At 38.8% G+C, this 23,289-nt stretch overlaps 3 protein-coding genes across 4 annotated transcripts; 2 read left to right on the forward strand and 1 right to left on the reverse strand.

Moving 5' to 3' along the window:
* Positions 1 to 420: 420 nt before the first annotated feature.
* LOC135616560 (TORTIFOLIA1-like protein 4) lies at positions 421 to 6,226 on the forward strand. The gene is made up of 5 exons (XM_065115869.1): positions 421 to 1,582; positions 1,680 to 1,791; positions 1,935 to 2,455; positions 5,083 to 5,539; positions 5,817 to 6,226. Exons 1-4 carry the CDS (start codon positions 752 to 754, stop codon positions 5,512 to 5,514), a joined length of 1,896 nt encoding a protein of 631 aa, XP_064971941.1. The 5' UTR covers positions 421 to 751; the 3' UTR covers positions 5,515 to 5,539; positions 5,817 to 6,226.
* A 1,078-nt stretch (positions 6,227 to 7,304) lies between these two features.
* On the forward strand, positions 7,305 to 17,104 carry LOC135616562 (chromatin remodeling protein EBS-like). 2 transcript variants are annotated; one of them, XM_065115870.1, is made up of 5 exons: positions 7,305 to 7,590; positions 7,674 to 8,016; positions 8,114 to 8,182; positions 13,320 to 13,458; positions 16,877 to 17,104. In XM_065115870.1, exons 1-5 carry the CDS (start codon positions 7,518 to 7,520, stop codon positions 16,901 to 16,903), a joined length of 651 nt encoding a protein of 216 aa, XP_064971942.1. In that variant the 5' UTR covers positions 7,305 to 7,517; the 3' UTR covers positions 16,904 to 17,104. The 2 variants fall into 2 exon arrangements, with proteins under 2 accessions (XP_064971942.1, XP_064971943.1); XM_065115871.1 differs by having other exon boundaries at positions 7,305 to 7,536.
* Positions 17,105 to 19,431: 2,327 nt separating this feature from the next.
* Positions 19,432 to 20,643, reverse strand: LOC135616060 (protein BIG GRAIN 1-like A). Its single transcript, XM_065115225.1, has one exon. The coding sequence runs from the start codon at positions 20,622 to 20,624 to the stop codon at positions 19,566 to 19,568; it is 1,059 nt and encodes a 352-aa protein (XP_064971297.1). The 5' UTR covers positions 20,625 to 20,643; the 3' UTR covers positions 19,432 to 19,565.
* Positions 20,644 to 23,289: the final 2,646 nt, after the last annotated feature.

The raw sequence follows: 23,289 nt of genomic DNA on the forward strand, positions 1-23,289 counted from the left end.
TTCTCTGCTGGTCAACGACACACAATGTGGATTATCACCATACAGCACAATGCACAACTTCACATGGAAACGCTACATTAACTGTCGAGATACTGATGTATCTAACTAATAGAACGACCAGTGCAATCCATGGCCGCCGTCGGCTCCATAGAGAAGAGGGCAATGTATTCTCGGATATAATACGAAGGTCTTTGTTGGAGGCCCTTAGATTCGGATTAAACTCCCTCATCACATGCCTCACATGTGCTCCCTCCAATGCATGCAATGCACTAATGGAGTAGCAGTAAGCTGACGCAGATCCAGGAGGATTAAACAAATAATTAAAAGATACAGAAAGGTAGGGAAAAAAAGAACACAACAGTGGCTTTAGACAGCTGAGATCTGTTCCTCTCCATTCATCATCATACAGGTAGTTCTTCTTCCTTGCTCAATAAATCTCGCCATTCCCCACCCTCTCAACCACCATCCCTTTTTCTGCTTTCTAGTAGTTCAACCAGAGCTCTCTCTCTCTCTCTCTCTCTCTCTCTCTATCCCCACAGCTTCCCAACTCACCCTCCTCTCTTTTCCCACTCCCTCAACCCCCTAGCAATGCAAGACTCTTCCTTCTTACTCTTTCTCCTTCCTGCATCATCATCATACCATCATGCATTGCACAAGGCAACAATGTGAAGAGGAGCATTTCGTTGGTATATATCTATAGAGCCAAAAGATATCGAGAACAGACAACACCGGCAGCCGCAGAAGTTCGAGAATGGCTTCCAAAGCTCTGCAGCAGCAGCAGGGTGGCAGCAATGAGGAGGGGGTGAGGCAGCGTGTCAACCGCTGCATGATGAAGCTGTCGGACCGTGACACGGAGGCCATGGCCGCCACCGAGCTCGACGCCATAGCGAGGGAGCTCACGGCCGACGCCTTCCCGCCATTCCTCTCCGCCATCGCTGACGCGCGGCCGACCGACAAGACGCCGCTCCGGCGTCACTCCCTCCGCCTACTGTCACTCCTCTCCCACTCCCACCCTCCCGCCGCCGTCGCTCCCCACCTCCCCCGCATGCTAGCCGCCGCCCTCCGGCGGCTTCGCGACCCGGACTCCTCCGTCCGCGCCGCCTGCGTCGACGCCGTCCGCTCCATGGCCGCCGCACACCCGCCCGCCCTCGTCGCCGTCCTCCTCCGCCCCCTCACTGACGCCCTCCTTCACGAGCAGGACCAGTGCGCTCAGATCGCCGCTGCCCTCTCCCTCGCCGCCGCCATCGACACCGCCGCGGCCACCGCCTTGGACCCCGATCTCGCCTACCACCTCCAGCGGCTCCTCCCCCGTCTAGTGAAGCTCCTAAGGAGCAACGCGTTTAAGGCTAAGTCATCCCTGCTATCCCTTCTAGGCAGCGCCGCCGGCGCCGGTGGCGCCGGGACGGCCTCTCTCCTCGCGCTGCTCGTCCCCTGTCTCGTGGAGTCCCTCGCATGCGACGACTGGGCCTCGAGGAAGGCGGCCGCCGAGTCACTCTCCGTTCTTGCCATCAGAGAGAAGGATCTGTTGACCGGATTCAGGTCGTCCTGCCTCTCTTCGTTCGAATCGAGGAAGTTCGATAAGGTCGGGAGCAAAGATCACTTGTCTGAGACTGCTGCTAAATTTGGTGCATTGTGTCTCTCTTGATTCACCTAAATTATGATCGATTCTTGAAATGCAGGTGAAAATTGTCAGAGATTCAATGACTCGGATGCTGGATGTTTGGAAGGATATTCCTGAAGTCCCTGAAAGCAATCTCAGTGCTCAGTCGCAGCCCAAACCTTCTCCCAAAGGTGATGAATCAGCCCCTTGTCTCTTCTATAGATCAATTCAAGGCCAAAATTTTCAACCTTTTTTGTTGATATTGCTTCAATCCGGTCTATGCGAAATCCCAAACAGAGGTTTTTAATCATTGGTTGTGTACTTCCAATTCCAGCTGCTTCTCTCGGCTCTGGTTCAATACCGTCTGCAAAAAGATTCTCTTCGAGCAGGTCACCTCCGCCTGCTGCGTTACCGATCCCAACACCGAGAAAGAATGTTCCTTCAATCAGGAACAAGAAATTGTCTCCACCTTTGTTCCACAAGGATGAACGAAGACCCTCTAATTGGAGGGTGGAAATCTCTATTGCCGGTGCTCCAGGAGAAGTTGTGAACGATGAAAAGCTTCACAACATTCGTGAACATGGAGGATCAGAGGGCAATCTCAGATCCAGGTTAGAAACACGGCGGATGCTGTTTGAGAGGAACCATGAGGACACGGGGAATAAGTTAGCTGGGTTAAAATCAGCATCACGTATGGTTCCACTTCAGGAGACTGGGAGCTTGGAATCAACTGTGGGGGCTAACACTAAAGATGATGAACTAAATGCCGGGCACAAGGATAGTGATCTATCTTTGATTCGGATGCAGTTGGTTCAAATTGAGAACCAACAGTCCAATCTATTAGAACTTCTCCAGGTAGCTCACTTTCATATGCGAAATCGTTTTCCTCTCAATTAGGATGTCTTCTTATATTTGTTAGTCTGAGTGTTGTTGCTGCGAGTTTATCAGTTTGCATGTCCATGTATATTCCAATGAGTACGATTAGCAGCATAGGTTTGCCTTTCTGGTATTTAAGTAAAACCCCATTATTCGTTGCTAATCAGAACTTAAATATGTGTGCTCTATTGTTGTGCATTCAAGTGGTCTGTTCTTGGTGAAGATAAAATGGGTAGCAGTCAAAATATGCTACTGATTGATTTTCTTTCCTTTTGATGCCTAGTTGTATTATTAACATCACTTCTCTTGATAAATATGAATCACACATTTCAAATACTATTATTTCTTGTAAATTATCAATAACATAAGAATGTTGTGAATAATTTGTCAAAAAATTCATTATCTAAATCATTGTGGCATCGCCTTTTGTTGGCCACTCAAAGCAGTCCCATCTTAATCTAACATGTCGTACACGTGTACATATACATAGATGCACATATACGGCACATACATACACACGAGACATTTTTTTTAACTAAGTTTCAGCATGCCAGGATTCCAAAAAAGTTTTGATGTGGCTTTATTGTGAACTTGTAAATTTTCTGGCTACCGAAGGTATGCATCATCAGTGTGAATTTTCAGAAACATGTATTTCCAAAGACGTGCACCACTTCATAATGGAAACAAAATTGAAAAGGGTGGATTCTGTGGTGTCGTAAGAGAACTTGACAATTAATGGTGTTCAAGAACCTTGATGCCTGAAACAGTTGGTTAGAAATCTTGCCGACAGATGGACTTTTTCCTAACGTAAAGGAACTCTATTCACAAATATCACAGATGAACTAATCATTGGTAGGTAGTATTTATTTGATTTTACATGAAGAGTAGGGATTTATCCTCATTGAACAAACTCAATGGAGTCTGGTTGCTCCAAGTCCAAATAAGCTATTTAAGGGTTCTTATAAACTCTGTAGTCATGTAGGATGACTTTATTATCTAGCTTAGTTCTACTACTCAATACAGGTTTTGCAGGAAACTCCTAAAAAAGCATAGGTTCAGATTCATAAACTCTTTGTTAATGTTTTAGATGTTAATACATTAAGCTGCAAGCTAATCTTTACTGTAAAAACTGCCAGTTTCATGATGACTGAAGTTAGCAGAATTATTTGGAGTTTGCATGTGATATATAAGAAAGCAGATCACAATCTATAAATTTTCCCTATTGCCTGGTACTAAATGAATTTAAAGAAATTCAAGAGCATGTCTTATTTTCTTATGAACAATGTATTGATAAAGAGTCAAATTCACAATCTAGAAAAAGCATCATCTGGGATTTAGTATTTTGTTGTGATCAGGACAGTTTACTGAAAAGTAGTGCTAGTATGATAAAGGTACGCAATTTTAACTCTACAATTTGTTAACCTTAGCTTAGGACCAATCATGTTCAATATTTGCCTTAGCTATGATGAATCAAGTAGACTGTTGGCTAATCAATTTATGGATTACATTTAAATCTTGGAGTACCACTATCTTAGTTAAACAAATACATAATAAGATGATTGGAGATTAAGATGTGTTAAAAAATACTAAGAGGCAGGTTTTTCAAATCGAGTTTTGGTACTCAATGTGATATCTTATGCTTGTGGTCTAAACTCTAAAGTATAAGCATGCAGATCTTCCTCATCCATGTAGTCTCTTCATCTTTTTGGCTAAGCTTGTATTTGGGTTTAAGACTTTTTAATTTAATCTGTCAAATGCTGCAAAGCTAGGCTGGCTATTTTAATTCAATAAAGCGAGTTCATTTTGGAAAGTCTGGGTCAAAATAATCCTCCAAAGGGGTAAAATAATTTATATCTTAATATATACTCCAACCAAAGACGACGTTTCTTTAAATATGTAATTTGTTGTAGTTACATTTATTGCTTTGATTTCCTCGATTTCTATTTTATCCAATTTACCCTCTACCTACTTAAAATTCTTTTGAATAATAACCCTATGAAAGACTTGCATTAAACATTTCAAGAAAGAAAAAAATAATAACAAGGGTAATACACCAATTTCTCTCCTTGCAGTTAAACATTTCACCAGTATTGTTTATAAGTAACAAGATAAATCATGACCGTAGATGTTTTTTATTGGTCGATGTCTGGATGAGAAAATATAGCACAATAGATGTATTATTCTATGATGCTGATAAGAATTAGAAAACTACCAATACAGTTTTATTTAATGTAGGTCATAGCTTGACTGATGATATACACTGATAAGAGGTTAAATGCCATGAATTTGTACCAGCGTAGGGCTGAGTTTGTTGTCACTCATGGCTGTAACACTAGAATGATGGCATCATGGTGAAGATTATACTTGCCAGTGTTGAGTATGATAAATATCTACAGAAGGTTGAGAAAGCATTCAGCTTTCATTCTTCGTATGCCATGTTTTTCTTGCTTCATTTTTAGTCCTTGGCTCTTAAAAGATATCCTGTATTTTTGCTAACCACTGTCTGTTGTGTTTTATGCTACTTTGGCATATTTATTGTTCTTCTGCAATCAAGGAATTCCATTTTTTCTAAGATAACAATTCTAAAGGATGTTTTCATCTTGCAGAAATTCATTGGCAACTCCCAAAATGGACTCCATTCTCTGGAAACAAGAGTCCATGGCCTCGAGATGGCACTGGATGAGATTTCCCGTAATTTGGCATTATCTGCAGGAAGGATTGCAAATAATGACTCTGCAGCAAATACATGCTGCAGATTACCCGGTGCTGAATTCTTATGCGCAAAATTTTGGAGGAGGACTGAAGGCAGAAGTTCCTCTAGGTTCTCCACTTCAGAAGTACAGAACCTAACTGAGATGGAAACTAGAGGTTCCCACAAGTGGGATAAGCGGAGGCTCGGAGTCCAAGGTGGACTTGTTGTCAATCCATTAGCAGAGATTATTCCTCAGTCAGGCGCGAGTCCAGAAGCTACTCCAATTAAAATGCTAAAGAGTGCGACTCATGAGAATGCAATTACCCATGCATATCGACACAAGTAGCAAAATTGGCATCACAAGATATTAGGTAGATGCTAACTATCACCCTTTCATTCGTAAAATTCTTTTTGTATTTTCTGCATGAGTATGTATGCAAGTTCAGGCATGTGCTTTTAGTCAGGTACCAAATTGCATTTAGGTAGTTATGGCATTAACTTCCCCTAATGCAATTTCTTGTCCAAGCTAAACAGAGAGTAGCTTTTTCACATCAGCTTACGATCATAATCCATTTCTTCAATATCGTTTTTCCTTTGACTTCATTGTTGAATGATTCCTAATGGTTTCCTGTGTTCTTATAAATTCAGGAATCTGTATATGATGTGTGAGGGAATTGATATATACGGAATTTGGTAGAAGGTAGATTATGGAGATAATTACTCTCAAGTTTCTTCTCACTACTCTGGCTGGGAGATATCATGAAGACCTTTTGCCGAGAAATGAATCTCCCATGAGGAGATTGAGACAGGACTGGTTTGCTAGAATCCAATATCTTCCAGAATTTATAATACACTTCTTTGTTGTATCCTATGAACCAGGTTATTTGGTCCCCTCAAATTACACACTCCACCCTACTCTTTTCGCTGCGACAGAAGCCATCAGCACTTCTGTTGAACAAGCTAAGAGCAAACTGTGACGCTATCTTGTATATACTGCAAACTATGAGTTGGTATTGGTTTGTGTTTCCCTACAAAATAAAAGATTGATCCTTTCAGCCTGAAGTGGAATACATGAAATGTCATTTACTATTCCTGCAAGCTAAGATTCCTCAACTGTGGTGGTAATAAAACCTTCAGAACACCAATATTGCAGGATCAGTTCCTAATGTGGTGACTTATTCTGTTTCTTGAAGATGTAACTCTGGTATGCAAGTCATCATCAAGAGCTTACCAGATGTTATTTCATGAGTGAAATATACACTTATAAGCCCAAAGCATTAAAAGAAAAAACAATATGGAGGTTGGAGATAGCACTTTGGGCTTAGAAGAGATATGAATGGTTGAGTAGGGAAAGGGAGTTGTCATATACGCTAGAATGTCATGTAATCTTGCTGGAAATAGAATCTATAATAAATATCATCACTATTATTTCTTTTTCTAAGTTGAGGAGGTAATTTTAGATTTGAAAAATTATGATTATTCTATTTGGGAGTGCATATTAAATATAATCTTTTCCTTCCCTTCGTATCCTATTCTTTTCTTATGGATGACGAGTGACGATAATGAGTAGCCGCAAAGGTGGGTACCTTTCTCTTCTCTCTCTCTTCTCGCGACGACAAAAAAAATAAACAACGCGAGAGAAGGAATAGTTTCGCTATTTTATGAATTTAAAGTATTATTTGAGAAAAACTAAAGCAACTTACTATTAGAATCTCTTTCTTATTATTCAAAACTTTCTCATTATTCATAATTTTTTAATAAATTAATAAAATAATATTGTATTATTTATAATCATTCTAATTTTATTTTATTTTTCTCTTTTATTTTTTCCACCCCACATGCTGCTGTCGTTGACTTTCTTTACCTCCTCTTCGATCTTCATATTATTATTTTATGTCATCTTATTGAGAGAAAGAAAAGAAAAAAAAAATAGATGAGGAGTAAGAAGATTTTATTAGAATTAAGTTCTTAATTGATGATATATATATATATAGTTAATAATATTAAAAATTACTAATATGAAATTGTAAATATAGATTGTAATCATATATATATATATATATATATATATATATATATATATATATATATATATATATATATATATATATATATATAATTACCAGACCAGATACTCTCACGGAGGCCAACTTCAGTTTGTCTGGGCGAAACAACACACTATTCTCTCTCTCCTCCCTCGTCACTTTAGGGTTTCCATTGCCCCATCCTTCCCATCTTCTCTCTCTACACCCACCACCAAAGTAGGAGATCCAAAAGCTATCCTTCCCCATCATCAACGCAGGAGACAGCAAGTTGTTCGATTTGATATCACACAAGAGGTTTCAGCTGATGGCCAAGACCAAGCCCGGTAAGAAGGACCTCGATTCCTACACCATCAAAGGCACCAACAAGGTCGTCAAAGGTATTCTCCAGATTTGTGTGCTAATCGCGGCCTTGTTCGATCCATTTCTCTGTTTTGGCTTTTTATAATGTCGGGGGGCGTAGTGGGCGACTGCGTGCTGATGCGGCCGGCGGAGTCGGAGAAGCCGCCGTACGTGGCGCGGGTGGAGAAGATCGAGGCGGACCACCGCAACAACGTCCGGGTGCGGGTGCGGTGGTACTACCGCCCCGAGGAGTCGATCGGTGGCCGCCGACAGTTCCACGGCGCCAAGGAGCTGTTCCTCTCCGATCACTACGATATGCAGAGCGCGCACACCATCGAGGGCAAGTGCATCGTCCACTCCTTCAAGAACTACACCAAGCTGGAGAATGTCGGCGCCGAGGACTATTTTTGCCGCTTCGAGTACAAGGCGGCCACCGGAGCCTTCACTCCCGATCGTGTTGCCGTGTAGGCTTTGCCTGCTTTGGTTCTCTTTCTTCATAATCTTGATCTTATCTTTGTTGTAATTGTATGTCCATTAAGCGAGTGTCATCTTGCATTTCAGGTACTGCAAGTGTGAGATGCCTTACAACCCTGACGATCTCATGGTCCAGTGTGAGGGATGCAAGGACTGGTAAGCAAACTTGTAGTTGCTCTTTCATCCTATGCTTCTCCTTATTGCTTCCCTAATTGCAGTGAGATTAGATGGACTTTGTATTCTGACTCCTTGGTTTATTCAGTTATGAAACATTAAATATGCCAGCTACAGCTAAGATATCAACATGCCTTTTCTGTTCTTTATTCCTTTGTTTTTGTGAAGAAGTACTATGACTAACATGTTGTTATTAGTTCTCCAGTTGGCCTTTCATATGTGAAATTCTTTTAGCTAGTTCTGTGTATTGTGCTGCTTCTTTGATTTCTATAAGCAGATTCTTGATGTTTGGGAGAAGTACTGGAATGAATGCACCAAGCAAAATTTATGCACATTGCTTAGACAATGAACTGCCTTGCTTGATTGCCTGAGTAGTATTTCGTTCTTCATCTCCGGTAATTATCTCACTCATTAATAGTTGTATATATAATTTTATTAAACTAGAGAATTACTACTCACTACCAACATTTAGTAGTGGCATGTACTTCAAATTTACAATTGGTGCCTTGTCTTCTCTTTTTCATGTAGGAAGAATTGCATTATTTTTTTCTAGCTAATGGATTAACTTAAACTTTCAGGCTATTTCTCCCAACAATATCTTCTAATTGTATTTGTATTTTATCAAAGTACTAAGATCATCGTTAGTGTGTTAAGTCTGGTATAGAACAGAATTGTGTGTGCTATAATATTTGATGGGGTGTAGCATTTAAATCTTATATGCTTGGGTAATAGTATCTTTTGGCTGAGATGATCCAAAAGATATTCATTCATATAATAACGAATCCTTTTCATAATATCTATATTCGATTGCTTCTGTGTATTTTATTATTGCAAAAATTTGAGATTTTACTTTCAGCCTTGTATCTTCATTTTGTGGTTAAACTACCACTTCTGATGTGTTCTTGATAGATTAGTCCTTTCATGCCTCATGCAATGCAATAATTTAATTATATATATATATATATATATATATATATATATATATATATTTATATAAGTTTTAGGTCCCTGGTAGATTAAAAAATATGCCATTATTCATATAATATTTTGGTTCAGATGTCATTATTTCTTATTGCATTTATGTTTTAGTATCACTAGTCCAGCTAAAACAATGTGAAAACCCTATTGAATTTAAAGATTGTTTGCATGGCGGCATGGGCTACTTGAAATTAGTCAGAAATAATCAAAGAAGAGTGTATTTGATTTCCCTAATTTGATGTGTGTCATATTGTGCCGCTTTCATGTTGAACCTTTTACATAAAGTTCTCAAAGCTAAGTTCATTCATGAGGCTTTGTTTTCAGGTTTTCTTTGGATGAGGGTAGGCATGCCTTAGGCATGTGTCTTGCTTCTCTTTAAAAAAAATGGTTGTTAGAACATGCAACCTACTTATTTCTTATGATCTCTGTATTCGCTACTATCCTTTAGATTTATATGATACAAAAAATCACATTAGAACTTTTTTTTGTTAAAGCAAGCCATTTTTTAATAAAGGACAAGAGACCAACTGATAAAAGAGAATGTCTTCCTTTGATCAAAAGGGAAATGAGATAGATAATTGAGTTAGCATACAAGGAGTTAAAACTTAGTAGTTTGTTTTCTCTTTTTTACTTTCTTTCCTCATCTCTTTCTTACTTTCCCTTCCTATTTTGCTTTTACTTCTCTTGGTGCTAATGCTTCTTTCCCTTGTTTTTTTTTTTTTTTGTGCAAATGGTTCAATGTTCTGACACCTGAGATAACCAGTCAAAATTAGCATTTTTGGCTATTGTAAGGACATGTTAGTTTTCTTGATTTATCATTTTTAGTAACATGATATACCATCATGTTCTGTGGAATTAGGATCATTTGTAGAATATTGAATCACCCACACAAAATTGTTCTCTTCTTCCTACACAATCATCTTGCATCTCCATAATTAAGCTACATGCGCATGATGGTGTTTTAGAGTATGCAGTGAGCTCAACCTAGATTTCAGTGTAATATTTCGCTGTAAGCCAGGCAAGGAGCAACAAGTTGCTGACCCATTTGTTTGGTGGCATGTCTCTTAGTTGATAAATCTTTTGACCATTTCTTTAGAAGTTTTGGCATAAGCAATTCAGTCAGCAGCATCTTAAAGCACACAATAGTGTCTTTCTGTGTCCTCATTTTCAGAAAAGAGATGGTTTACATAAATTTTAAGTTTTTGCCACAGCCTACCAAGCTTACTTGCCTTAACATTGACCTTGATTTCAATCCATGGATCCCAGAAAAAATTAAGATGTAATATTTCAGTTTTGTCTCTAACTGATCCAGTCGATCCTGTCAATCCTGCGCATATCATCCTTGCCAATCTCAATATATATTACTGTCAATACAAAAGGTTTCCTGATTTATTTTTCTTATTTTTAACAATTGCCTTTATATGTCAGTTAGATGTGTCACTTAAGGTGTTCCACCATTATACTTGCAGAAGAACTTTGTAAACCTTTTGCCTTCCTATTTTGTGAACATGACATTATAGGGACTTGATTTTTTTAGTTTTCTTCTACTATTTCTTTACCAATAAGGTTTTTTTTTTTTTTCCTTTTATAGTTTGCAATATCTTGTCTTCTCAGTGTCTGTTTGCACATCTTTTAAATCTTATTTTGAGAGACCATGTGTTGGGATGTGCACATTAGTTGACTCATGTTGAGAGCTTGAAGTATCATACAAATTATCCATCATTATGATTGATTCTTGTTTCTGATTGTGGTCGTTATGAATATACTTAATGAACAGAATTACTGTGCGTTAGAATGGATGATTAATTTGGAACTTTCTTTGTTCTAATAAAGGTTTGTCTAGTGGTTCAAAGGATTTAAATCTTGATCCAGTATCAGTTTCAGTAATCAGTAGGACAAATATGATACTGGCATATTGACCACACTGTCTAGTTTCACAAAAAATGAAGTATTTACTATATGACTGGTCATTGGTCATATTCATATTTACTGGTCCTCAGTGATTGATGCAACCAAAATTTGATTCTATGAGTGATATAACCAAGTTTGTTTGCTGACCAAAGCAACGACTGCAGTTTCGGATACTGGATCCATTTCTGTGATCTAGTTTGACCAATATGTACCTGTTGATACCAGTGTATCGACTCATGGGGCACCGGTCTGTATCACTGTTTTGAAGACATCATAATGGAGGAGGAAGGAAGAAGTGAAGGTGGAGGAGGAAGAGGAGGAAGAAAATGGAGGAAGAGGAAGCAAGGAGGGGAGGTGGTGAAGGAAGAAGGAAGAAGAGGAAGCTATGGAGGAGAAGGAAGAAAAAAGAAGAAGAAGAAAGAGGAGGAAGAGAAGAGGAGTGTACCAGGGAGATAGATGCCGGTGAACGGTAGCGGCGGCAGCAGCAGCGTTGTGAGAAGAGGGCTCGTGTTTGTGAGCCCTAAAAACTGTTTTAGCCTTTTATTATTATTTTTTTAATATGAGTTGGATCGGACCGTCTGAACCAGGGGCTGTCCACACCTCAACTGGTACTTGTTTCGTACCATTTCGGGTGGTATGGCAGTCCTCGGATCAAAATATTGGTGCATTTATTGTGATGCTTGCATACAATTTTGCTCTTTTAGATGCTGGTATTTTTATTCTGTCATGGATTAAAATATGATAGTAATGGTGATGTGCTGGGCTGATCAAATACTTGCATGCAGTCAATCATATTATGTTGAGTTGTTTTGATAGTGTCATTCTTGAACCGATGCAAGTCTGTGTCCACGATTTAACTCTTTGATTCTATCTAAGTGTGGTCTCTGAATAGTTTTATTAAAATTTCCATGTTCTTTTGCTTCTTGCCATCACAAAGAATAGACTTTTATTTAAAATACTGGGATGTCTCTGGGGCAGAAATTTTGTACATTGTTTTACAAAATGCCAATGTGATAAGCTGCTCATCATCGTCTTGAAGATACACACTTGATTTGCAGATTCAGAACTTGAATTGTATCATCTAAATGGGTTATGTGCTAAGTGAAAGTTCTGCAAACATTGATCTGAAGCTGATCTGTCCCATACTATATCAGTCACGTATATGATGTTCTTATGTAAGGATGTCTGACGGTATTTGTTGTAGTGCTTTTCTTTGAGGTTTGACAATCATGAGTTTTTTTATGCATTTTGTTAATCATCAAGCAGGTTATATATATATATATATATATATATATATATATATATATATATATATATATATATATATATATATATATATATATATATATATATATATATATATATATATATATATATATATATATATATATATATATACCGAGCTGTCACGCACTTAGCTGGTTTTGCCTATGTTGTGCGACACCCTTGCGTGTCCGTTCACAAATGTCAGTTTCACCAAAACCTCTTATAGTCCCTTAGGACATACAAAAGAGAAAACGAGTTAAAGAAAGTATCTCGCTCGGGATCCACAAGCAATCATTTCAGTAAACACTTTATAGCCAATGCAAATTACAAACAGACTTCACAAGCTCTGAACGGTTGCACAACAAAGGGTCCAAAATGGTCCTCTACAGATCGAAATCTTTCACAAGTGTCAACATGACACAATCTTTATTTACAAGCCGAAAACAACCACCAAACTCAACTAAAATTGGGTTGTTAAACCTTCGACCATATCTCTACATGTTGTGCAAAGCATGAATAAACCAAAAGACACAGACATACATAAGCATTACATCGAACATCCTGTATACAATTTGTTCGTGACAGAGCGGTATATCGAAATATATCGCTCGGTATACAATATCGTATCGTATCGAGCAAATCTTAAAACTCCGATACGGTATGATATTTTAATCCTTGCATCACAAGATATGTTTTTTTTTTTTCATTGTATGTACTACTAAACACATCATCTAACGAGTAATGTGATGCATGTATAAGTTACAAATTTCATATTTTATCATGTGGTTGCATACCATTTCAGTGCTTAGGATGAAGTCATTATAACAGTAAATGGGAATTGTATCTTTTTGCTTCTTTGCATTCTAAAACTTTAGCTGCCATTACTCATATTGCTTTCCTTTTTTACTAAAATTAAATTAGTTCATTTGTTTGAGTGAGACTTTAGATATGATTATGTGAACAGGTTCCATCCATCTTGTATGGGCATGACAATTGAACAGGCTAAAAAATTAGAACACTTTCTGTGCTCAGATTGTGATTCTGAGAATGATGCTAAAAGATCTATGAATGGTTTTCCAGCTTCGCCAATTAACGAGCCCAAGGTGATGTCAACATTACATATTTTCTCGTAATTCTTGATTGATGTGTACTTGTTTGATATACTAAATATGTGCACAAGGTTTTTTTGGCATAAATTGATTATTATGCAAACATTGACTCCTGATTTTGAGGTAGTTTAGAAGTCAAGTACCAAGCTAACATGAACATGTCCTCATGGTAGAATATGCATTAGACTGTGGATGTGTTTAGTTCTAACTTGGAAAATTTCTATATATATGACATTTTTATTACCATAAATGTGATAGTTAGAAATTTCTTTTCCAGCACTAGTTTATTGGTACAACATTTAAAGTTTTTGTTATGTCCTTAAATTTTCATCTTATGAAATGACAACAAAATTAGATGTAATTGTATAACTGTTATTTTCAGTTTTGTAATTCCTATGATTTGGACTGTACCACCTACACAGTTTATATAGTAAGGTCAATGAGATCAAAGTTTAAAAAGTCAAAAGCCAGAAAAACAAATTTAGGGACAATTTGAGTTCTAGAAGTGCTATTTTAGTGAATATTTGTCTGCACATGACATGGTTTCTGATTTTTTTTAAAAATAAAATAATAGTTTATGTAGCTACAAAAGATAAAATAAGATACTAGTACTACTTGTCACTACTGAGTTTGTACATCTGCATCACATCACTCAAGGATAAGCCTGAAGCTTAATTTTTAAGGGTTTCATTCATGAACCATTTTAGAAATGAAGTAATAACTGAGAATCACATTGGTAATATCAAGGATTTTAATTCTAAATAATACCGCCCATATCAGGCGGTACGTATCAATCCGCCAGCAAACCGGTATGCAGACTGCCTGCTATCGAGCGGTACCGTCGATTGGGGCTACTTTCGTCCCGTTACCACCCTAAATCAGTCGATGACGATTGATTTCGACCTTTGCCGCCCGCTACTAGGTGGTATTAGTTGAGGGAGAAGAAAGAAGAGGGAGAACCTAGAGATCCGGCGTTGTTCTCCCCCGACGATCCCAATCCGTCGCTGCCCTCCCTCGCCGGACGTCATAGATGAGATATCGCCTCCTCCTCGTCTTAGGCGACGAGGCCTCGACGACGTCACCCATCGCCCTTTTTTGTGCGAGGAGAAGGAAACCTTAGTTTCTTCTTCCCACACAGGCAAAAAAAAGGAGGCGACATCGCCTTTTTCTTGGGTACACCCACACACACACCAAGCGGTACACCCTGGTGTACTGCTCAGTACTCTGTATCGTACCGTACTGAGCTACGCTCGAAACTCTAGTACAGTACAAAATTATGATTCTTGGGTAGTATTGCTTAGTTTGCATACAATATGACTTTATTTTACAAACTTTGATTAAGATTGTGTAATGGAGGAAATTCAGTGCACAAAACAATTTAAATTTAATGATTCCCTTAAACATGTTACTGTTATACCTTTCCATTTCTGATCAAATTTAAAGCTTGGACATTTTAGTTCAAATTTTGATAAGATTTTCCATGTGTTCTTTACTTTATAGCTTGTGTAAATTAAGCTCACAAAGATAACAGAAGTCTTTGCAACCTTCAAATTTTTATATTTTCTTAAACTAGTTAGTGTTCTTCTAAGTTGGTTGAAACTGAATCACATGTGCTTAGCAATGTGAGTAACTGAAGCTGATTCAAGTTTGCTTAAAAATCCGGACATATGCCATTTGCTTTGAATTTGTTTCATCTGACATTTTTAGGCCTGCAGAAGCTTCAAAATTTGCTCAGAAATATGTTGATATATGAGAAACTTAATTTAAAGTCTGTGTTAGTAACCTGATACTGAAATCGAGGATGATCAAATTGTTGAAGCGTTGTTGTGAACTCGAGATAATGGCTGATATGAAATCGTTTCAAGAATTCCTATAACAGTTAAGAGAACTTACCTTGAAGACGATGTTTCTTTTGTTTTTGGCATAGAAATGGTCGGTAACCTGATCAAATAAATAAAGCAGCAAGTTGATCATTTATAGATTCTACATATACATAGTTTGCCCCCTACGTCTTCCCACTTGTTCATATGGTTGAATTGATTTCGATGCTGCATGTTTCTTTTTTGTAATGCCTATAACGTTCAACAAATTATACGGAACTGTACTCTTCACCATAATGCCTATAACATGCAACCTGTGTGACAAAAGTTTGTAGGATTTAATAGTTGGATCTTGGTGCTAGTCAAAGGGGAGATATAAATTGGAGAAATATTTTTCAAAGCCATAAAGTCTAAAAAGACACCTAGATGATCTGTCTCATTCCCATCATGTGTTTTACGACTTCCCATTATAATCATGGTACCATGATTTTCGTTTGCAGTTAGTGAGCATATTGATAGCTTTGAGTTGAGATTATGTAGTGCATTGTTTCAGATGTTATGAAAAACTGATTGTCCCCATTGATACCAAAATATTAATTTTTTTTAGTATTTTTATTGTTGTACTAAGGCATATCATACCATATGGGTCAAAATGTTTTGGTTCATAAAGATATTGATGAAGATACTTGTGTTTATAACCTTTGTTTCACACATTATTAAAGTTGTTATGTGAGCCATGACAGAAATTCTAACCCTGTAGCTCGGCTCGTCATGGCCTCTGACCCAGTTTTATGAGCCTATGCTGGAGGGTTTTAGGGTTTTCTGTGGCAGAGCCTTTTTCATGCTTAAGTTAGAATGAGTGCTTGAGGGTTTTAGGGTTTTCTGTGGCAGAGCCTTTTTTGTGCTTAAGTTAGAATGAGTTGAACGTAGAAATCATACCTCCAGAACTTACGAGTCTCTGCCCATAGTTGTAGCTAGGTCGACTGACAGTTAGATATCCATTCTTTGAGGTAGATATCATCTAATATCTGGTCGCGTGAACTAAAGCTCACTTGTGATGCAAGGATGGGCACTAGTGAGCTAGTATATTAGAACCCATGGTGACAGGCATAACTCATACAATAAATGTCTTTCTGCTATGTCCACTATTTAAAAAATCAAAGTTATTTAATTGATCAAGATTTAATAGTCATATAAAGGTTCATATAATTGTACATTTCAGTAAATAATTTTCAGTCCATAGTTCACAAGTTTTGCATCTGATATGAGGATCAACTAGAGGCAATCGACAGTATTTGTTTGAATCAGATTGGCAAGATTGGGTATTAACAACACATTAGAAAATTATAAAACAATGAGAAAATAAAATTATTAAATGCCAGAAGATCCTTGTAGCTTAATATTTCTTAAAATTTTCAACTTTATAGAAGCCAATTGGAAACATATTGAAGATTAGGTGTGACATTTATTGCAAAATAAATAAATAACTCTGTATCATAAAAAAAGATTTTACGGTTGCAAATAATATTATTTATTTTATGTCAAAAATTTTATTCGATCCTTGAGTTACTTTTATGATTTACTTGTTGCAGGCTGAACCGAAGAGGCGGAAGAGGTAACTGGTAATCATGTAGATTTGGCTGAGGATGTATTCATTTTATGAAAGGATAACTGTCGTTTTGTGGGTGCCATGAAATTGTACAGTGCAGGTAAATGGACTGCTTAAAAGACCATGTCATGTTTTTGAACATATGTAGTTCAAGGTGGTAATATTTGTACTAAGAAATTAAATTCGAGTGTTCTCCCCCTTTTTGATTGGATCTATACTATGTTTTACCTAACTTAATTAAGAGAACATCTCATGAATTATATGATTCATTCAAGGCCAACCCTTAATACTAAGATACGGTTGAAATGCCAGTTAAGTTCTTGCAGCTGTACCTACTGGAAATCTGACTTGCTGCGACCGATGCTCTTGTTGAATTGACTGACAAAATTTGATGCTTTCGTTACCTCCAATCTCTGTAAGATGAATGTTCGTTTACAGTGACATGTATAACTGTGATCGTGCTGCGTGCTTAGCTTACAGTTGGTGATAAATGGATTAGTTTACAGTGTGTTAAGAGGGAGTATTTTTCACTATACAACGTGTTAAAAGTAGATGTATGAAATGAAGGCATGCTTATTAATAATACATTCACAATGATTACTGAGTGCAATTGTGACATTTAGTTGGAGTTGGAGGGAATGGATTTTTGGCCTCCGTACCAAAACAGCACGCAGTATGCGTCAGCGTTAGCCATGTCATGTTCATTCGCCCAGAAGGCGGCCGACGTGGCTTGTTCTTATGCTCCCTTACTGCATGCATGCATGCATGCATGCACGAATGAGTTTGGGGAATCTCCAAATCGCTGGCCTGCCTAACTAAATGCTAGCTGGAGTAGCAATTGCTGTCACAGCAACGTGAGTTGTTGTTCCTCAATCATCCACATTTGGTGGGTGGTCGGATTCCGAGTCCCCTACTCGGAGAACTCGAGAAAATAATATATGCCCGATTGTCACCACATTGTGAGGTGGACTGTTCTAGTAATGTCTCAAGACTCAAATTATGCGTTCTTGGTATGTTAAGACCAATGTTTCTTTCTTGCTCATGAAATTTCATGAAAATATAAATCCCTTTTCTTTTTTTTTTTTGCTGCCATGATAGATCCAAAAGATGGATAGAAATGGATGTAAAAATTGGTCTTCAATGATCAAATATTACATTCTGGAGATCTCAAAATTTGAATCTGCAACATGATGAAATAAGAAAAATTAACTTATTATATATATCCATGAATTAATCGTTCACAAACGATTCAGATCAGGTAGACTCAATTTCGTCATATTTATGTCCAAATCCATGTAATTATGCAGGGACTTGAACCTTTCCCGCCACCTAATTAGCATACCATCAGAATCCTAACTATGGACATCCTATTTCGGCTCAAGTGGGTTAGGTGACGAAAGGTGATAGATACACTGTCGTCCGTCCTAATCAAAGCTATGAAGAATACATGGCAAGTAGAGTTATATAGAACAAAAAGGATTCCTCCACTGCATGGGGTGGGGCAGCTGGAATCATACAAGCAATGATATGAGATGAACAGGGAGAAGATAGAGAGGGCGTCAACCCCCCCCCCCCCTTGCTTAGTGGGTTGGTTGTCTTAAGCCACTTCCTAACCATTGTGTACATTTATATATATACATACATACCACCAACTGAAACCATGCAATCATGCACTCACCAACCGTACGCATATGATATGAGAAAAGAAAGAACCTTTCCATGTGGAGAGAAGCGTTCTTCTTCTACCTTTCCTAAACCCCGCCTTGGAAGGAGTGGAGGAAGAGCCTTACATTTGTGCATCGGAAGACGAGGACGTGACGAGAAGAATCATAGTGGTGGATTCCTGGTCCATCCCGGTAGGCGACACTACCGATTCTCTTCCCTCTCTTCGTGCTGGTGGATTGAACTTTGGAGAGGAGAAAGAGAGAGCATAGTCGGAATGACCCAATCGACGTCCGATTCGTTCGATACATGTTGTTCGTCTTTGCGGGTAGAGTATTATAATATTATAACAAGAAGCTTTGGCCACATCATATTTACAATTCGTGGAACACGGAATTCATCTTCTTTTGTGTTGTTAGAAGGTCTCTCGAGCCATCGATGCAAATGGAGAATTGCTAGAGCTTGTGGAGTACGTGTGGACTAATAGTGAGTTTGATTAGCATATGTATCTTTGTTAATTTTATTGTGACTATATCAGTCACTAGTGTTGCAGTCATATCATGGTTATCTAACACTTGGTAGGGTTCAAATCCACACACACACACAGAAACCCCCCTGATGAGGCATCATGCACTCTGGATTCAATGATCCTCCACTGCTAAGAACAGTACCTTCGATCTTCCATATCAATCTTCAAGATAGCACCTGTGGTGGCTCCATTGAAGTCCAATGTGACAGGAGGAGAAGGCACAAACATATGGCTCTTCCCAATCATTTACTTTGGACCGTCTTCTTTGGAACATATCACATGCATCTGCCCCTGCCGAAAGCTCAAACATAAGAACAACTCCACTATTCCTTCTATCGATCAACATATGTTCAAACAAAAGCAATAAGCTTTTTTTATTTGATTTTCCTATTTATAATTATCATTAGAAAAGAGTTACAAACATATAATACTATTTATTCTCTTTGATTGCTTGGAGTTTTATTTCTGATGCATCTTTTTCCTAAAGGATCAAACCTCGTGCTATGGCCCGATTTTTGTTAAGGTTGGTGGTCTCGTACAAGGGGAGCTCATCCCTGCACCTTCCTCCCCCTCTCCCTTCCCCCATCACCTCCGTTAGATTCTCCAGCTCGAACAGATCCGAGCTTGACTCGCTCCCCCCGTCGTCCTCCTCCTCCTCCTCCCCTCCCGGCCTTAGCAGCTCCTTCACCCTCGCCGCTGCATTGGCGGCACCGTCCTGGAGGCGCTTGTGGCCGCAGGGCCGCGAGTAGTCCTCGTCGACGATGACGTTCACCGGATAGAACCGCACCGACCTCTTCCCCTTCCCCGCTCCCGCAGCCTGCCGCCGTGACGCTTCCGACGCCTTGCTCAGGCACGTACCCATGCAGCTCGAAGCCGATGTGGATGTCGTCGTCGACTTCTCCGTTCGGGCCCCATCTTTGGCCGCCGCGGCGGAGGGGACGGCGATCTTAGGCTTCCTGGAGCTCCCGGCGGCGGAAAAGAGCGCGATTATAAATCTCACCAGCCGCGCCCGCGGCGACGTCGCTACAGCTGCGTCCGACGCCGTCCGGGGCTTTCTCAGGCCCCGGAGCCCGCTACGGAGGTTGCTGCACTTGGGCTTCGCTTTCTTCTTCGTGGCAGGGGAATCGGGCCGAGGAATGCGGTCCGACTGGTTGGACTCACCGTCTGACGATGAGAACAATCCTGTGGCGTTGATTCTAGGGGTGATGGACGAGGAGGAGGAGGAGGAGGAGCTGGAAGTCGGAGCGAATGTGCCGACGCCACAAGGGCTGCGGCGGTAGTAGTCGGTGACGCCGGCACGGCTCACCGCCAGCTCGCTCAGTACGGGTACTCTACTCGCGTTTCGGGAGTGCGACACCGGTTCGACTTGCTTCATGTGGGAAAAGGAGCGGTCGGGTACTCCGCCCCTCGTCTCTCCGCTTTTGCTGTTATCCACGTCGTCGTCGATGGAGCGGTAGATGGCGTCAAGGAGAGAAGAGGAGAACGACGCGTTCTTCGATCGGCTGCGACGGTGCGGAGGTCTCTCCCACCCCTCCATCATCCCTCTCTCTTCTCGTTCTCCCGTGTCTCCTCGACGTAGCTCTGCTCAATCATCCTTTATAGGTCCAGGAGATGCTTCGATTTGGTCCCATCACCTTCGGTAAAGTGTAACTTATAATCTCAATGCAATAATGTCACTTGGACGGAGGATAATACCTCAACCAGACAGTTTCGGACACGTATCATCTCACCGGAGGGTGATGATAAAGACGTAATACGACTTTATCATGATGATATATATAAATGGAGGAGTGACCAAACTGTAATTATAGTACGAGACAGCACATGAGAAACGCGTCGAAACATTAAAGTGATATATAATACGAAAGTAAAGAAAGTGATTAAGGACATGATTGAGCAATAATTTTTTTTATTCGGTTTAAATAATAAGAAGGAAGAATAAACTTTATTAATTCTAAATTGGGATATAACCTATAACTCTATTTATAAGGTGAGAGAGAATTTAACCAATCTCATTAATAAAAATTTAAGGGATGATAAATCCCTCGTTTGATAAGAATAAATAGAAATATATGATAATTATTATATCAAGAAATATATGAGTTTGGAAACTATAGAAACAAATTAATATTCTACTGTTATAGATTAGATTGCTCTTTCACCACCGTATATCGTTATCAAAGTTCTTCTCCTCAAGCTCATGATCTTTTTCACTCAAAGGCCTTCTACCCAAGCCCACGTTATTTCTCACTCTGACTCAATGATGGACTTCCTCGTATGTCCCCCTTAAAGCGGCGACAGGCTTCATAAGCTTCATAAGGCTCTCTTCAAGCATGTTATCATTAAATGTCTTATCCCTCATGCCTATAGTTGTTAGTGTAAACAACCTTAAGCCGTGGCCTCGGGATCGACGCAGCTTGGTTCGAGTCCGGATGACGAGGATCTCCCTGGGACGTGCCTCGAGACTGCTGAGGTGGCCGATCCCGATGTTCCGATTGGGATGGGGTCGCTATCCTCTCCGAGCAAGAACTCCTCACCTGCGTGTCCTGTGGGGACCTTCGGCTTCGCACCTGCATAAAGGTTAGGTCGGGGGAGCTCGGTCCGACCCCTCCGACGATCAAGTTAGTGAATAGTCACAGGGGGTTTGTTATCTATGTTGGTGTCCTTCTCCCTCCCCTTCCCGTTTAGAATGCGATGGTATTTATAGGGAAGCTTACTGTTTCCTGATGTGTCCGCTTACAGGGGGTAGACTCGTACTCCTGGTAGCGTCTGACACTAGTGTTGGTATGGCGTGTAGGACCGAGCCTGAGCAAGATGTTTAATGTGCCTCGGTCGACGTTCCAATCCATTTAACCAGGTGGTGTCAGGTCAATCGAAGCGTCATCTGAGACAGTTGACATCAACCCAAGTCTTATCGCCATTATTACCCTCATCAATAGTCTTTCTCACTCCGATGATCAATCTTTCTCACTCGGTTTTCTTCCTCATGATAATTGAATCGTCTACGATATTGATGAAGGACATCAGTGAACAATATTTTTTTATTTATATTCCCTATTTTTTATTTATATTTTGACGATAGCGTAAGAAACATGGACAAAAAAAATTGTTAAGAGCCGTGTGAAACATAGTCAATCATCATTTTTTGTTACGCTTAAACAAGTAATTAAAAAATATAAGGTGCATATAAGGGAAAAATTAGACACTAATACGGATTGAGATAACTTTAGGGTATAAGTTAAGGGTGTTCTTAACCATAAGTTATAGGATGTGATGTAAGAATCATTTTCGATAATAATGTTATCTGGGATAATTGTTAGGTTTGTTGTCAACTTAAATGCAGACGATTTAATGAACATATTTTTAATGATATATAGTACTTTTTATTAAGCAAATGAATATATATATATATATATATATATATATATATATATATATATATATATATATATATATATATATTGGAATACAAGCAATTGTTGCAATGAAAATTCTTAACTATTTTTTATTGATCAGTGACATTTCAATTTAAGTTTGACATAAATGTCTTACACAAATGGTTCAAGTTTAACAATAACTACGTGGAGATACTATTGAGTCAAACTATACATGATTTAATCTGAGCTATATTAGTAAGTGACAATGATGATAAGTCCTGTAGTGAAAAGGATTATAATACTTTTTGTTTATATCTATATCGAAAGTGGTTTAAAATTTAGATTAAATGATCTTAAGGATTATAATTATTTGAATTTTATCTTTGATTTGGGTGACAAAAGCTCCATTCCTATCTCAAAGGACGTCTTTCTTAGGCCAACTCAATTCAGACGATTCCATAAGCTATTCTGATCCAAATTTAGCTACAAAACACTTCAAATGGGCCTAATTAGTACGAGTGGTCTTCTTAGGCAAAAAGGGACTTCGCCAACTTCTCTTTGATGTCCAATTTCTATTTAGATTAGGAACTTTAATTTTAGATATATATATATATATATATATATATTATTATTCCAAGAGGTCATCCTGTAAAGTTTTCTGTAGTTTTGTTAAGACTAAAATTAAGGAACAAAATACCTAATATCACACATTTTGATATTACAAAATATAGATAAATGTCTTGTAAGATCAACATAAATAAATATATAACTTTTTTTTTTAATCTGAGAGTGGAATCTTCAATCATGTGGCCTTTAGGATCATATGGA

This window comes from Musa acuminata, chromosome BXJ2-7 (assembly GCF_036884655.1).
Source record: "Musa acuminata AAA Group cultivar baxijiao chromosome BXJ2-7, Cavendish_Baxijiao_AAA, whole genome shotgun sequence".
Lineage (NCBI taxonomy): Eukaryota > Viridiplantae > Streptophyta > Magnoliopsida > Zingiberales > Musaceae > Musa > Musa acuminata.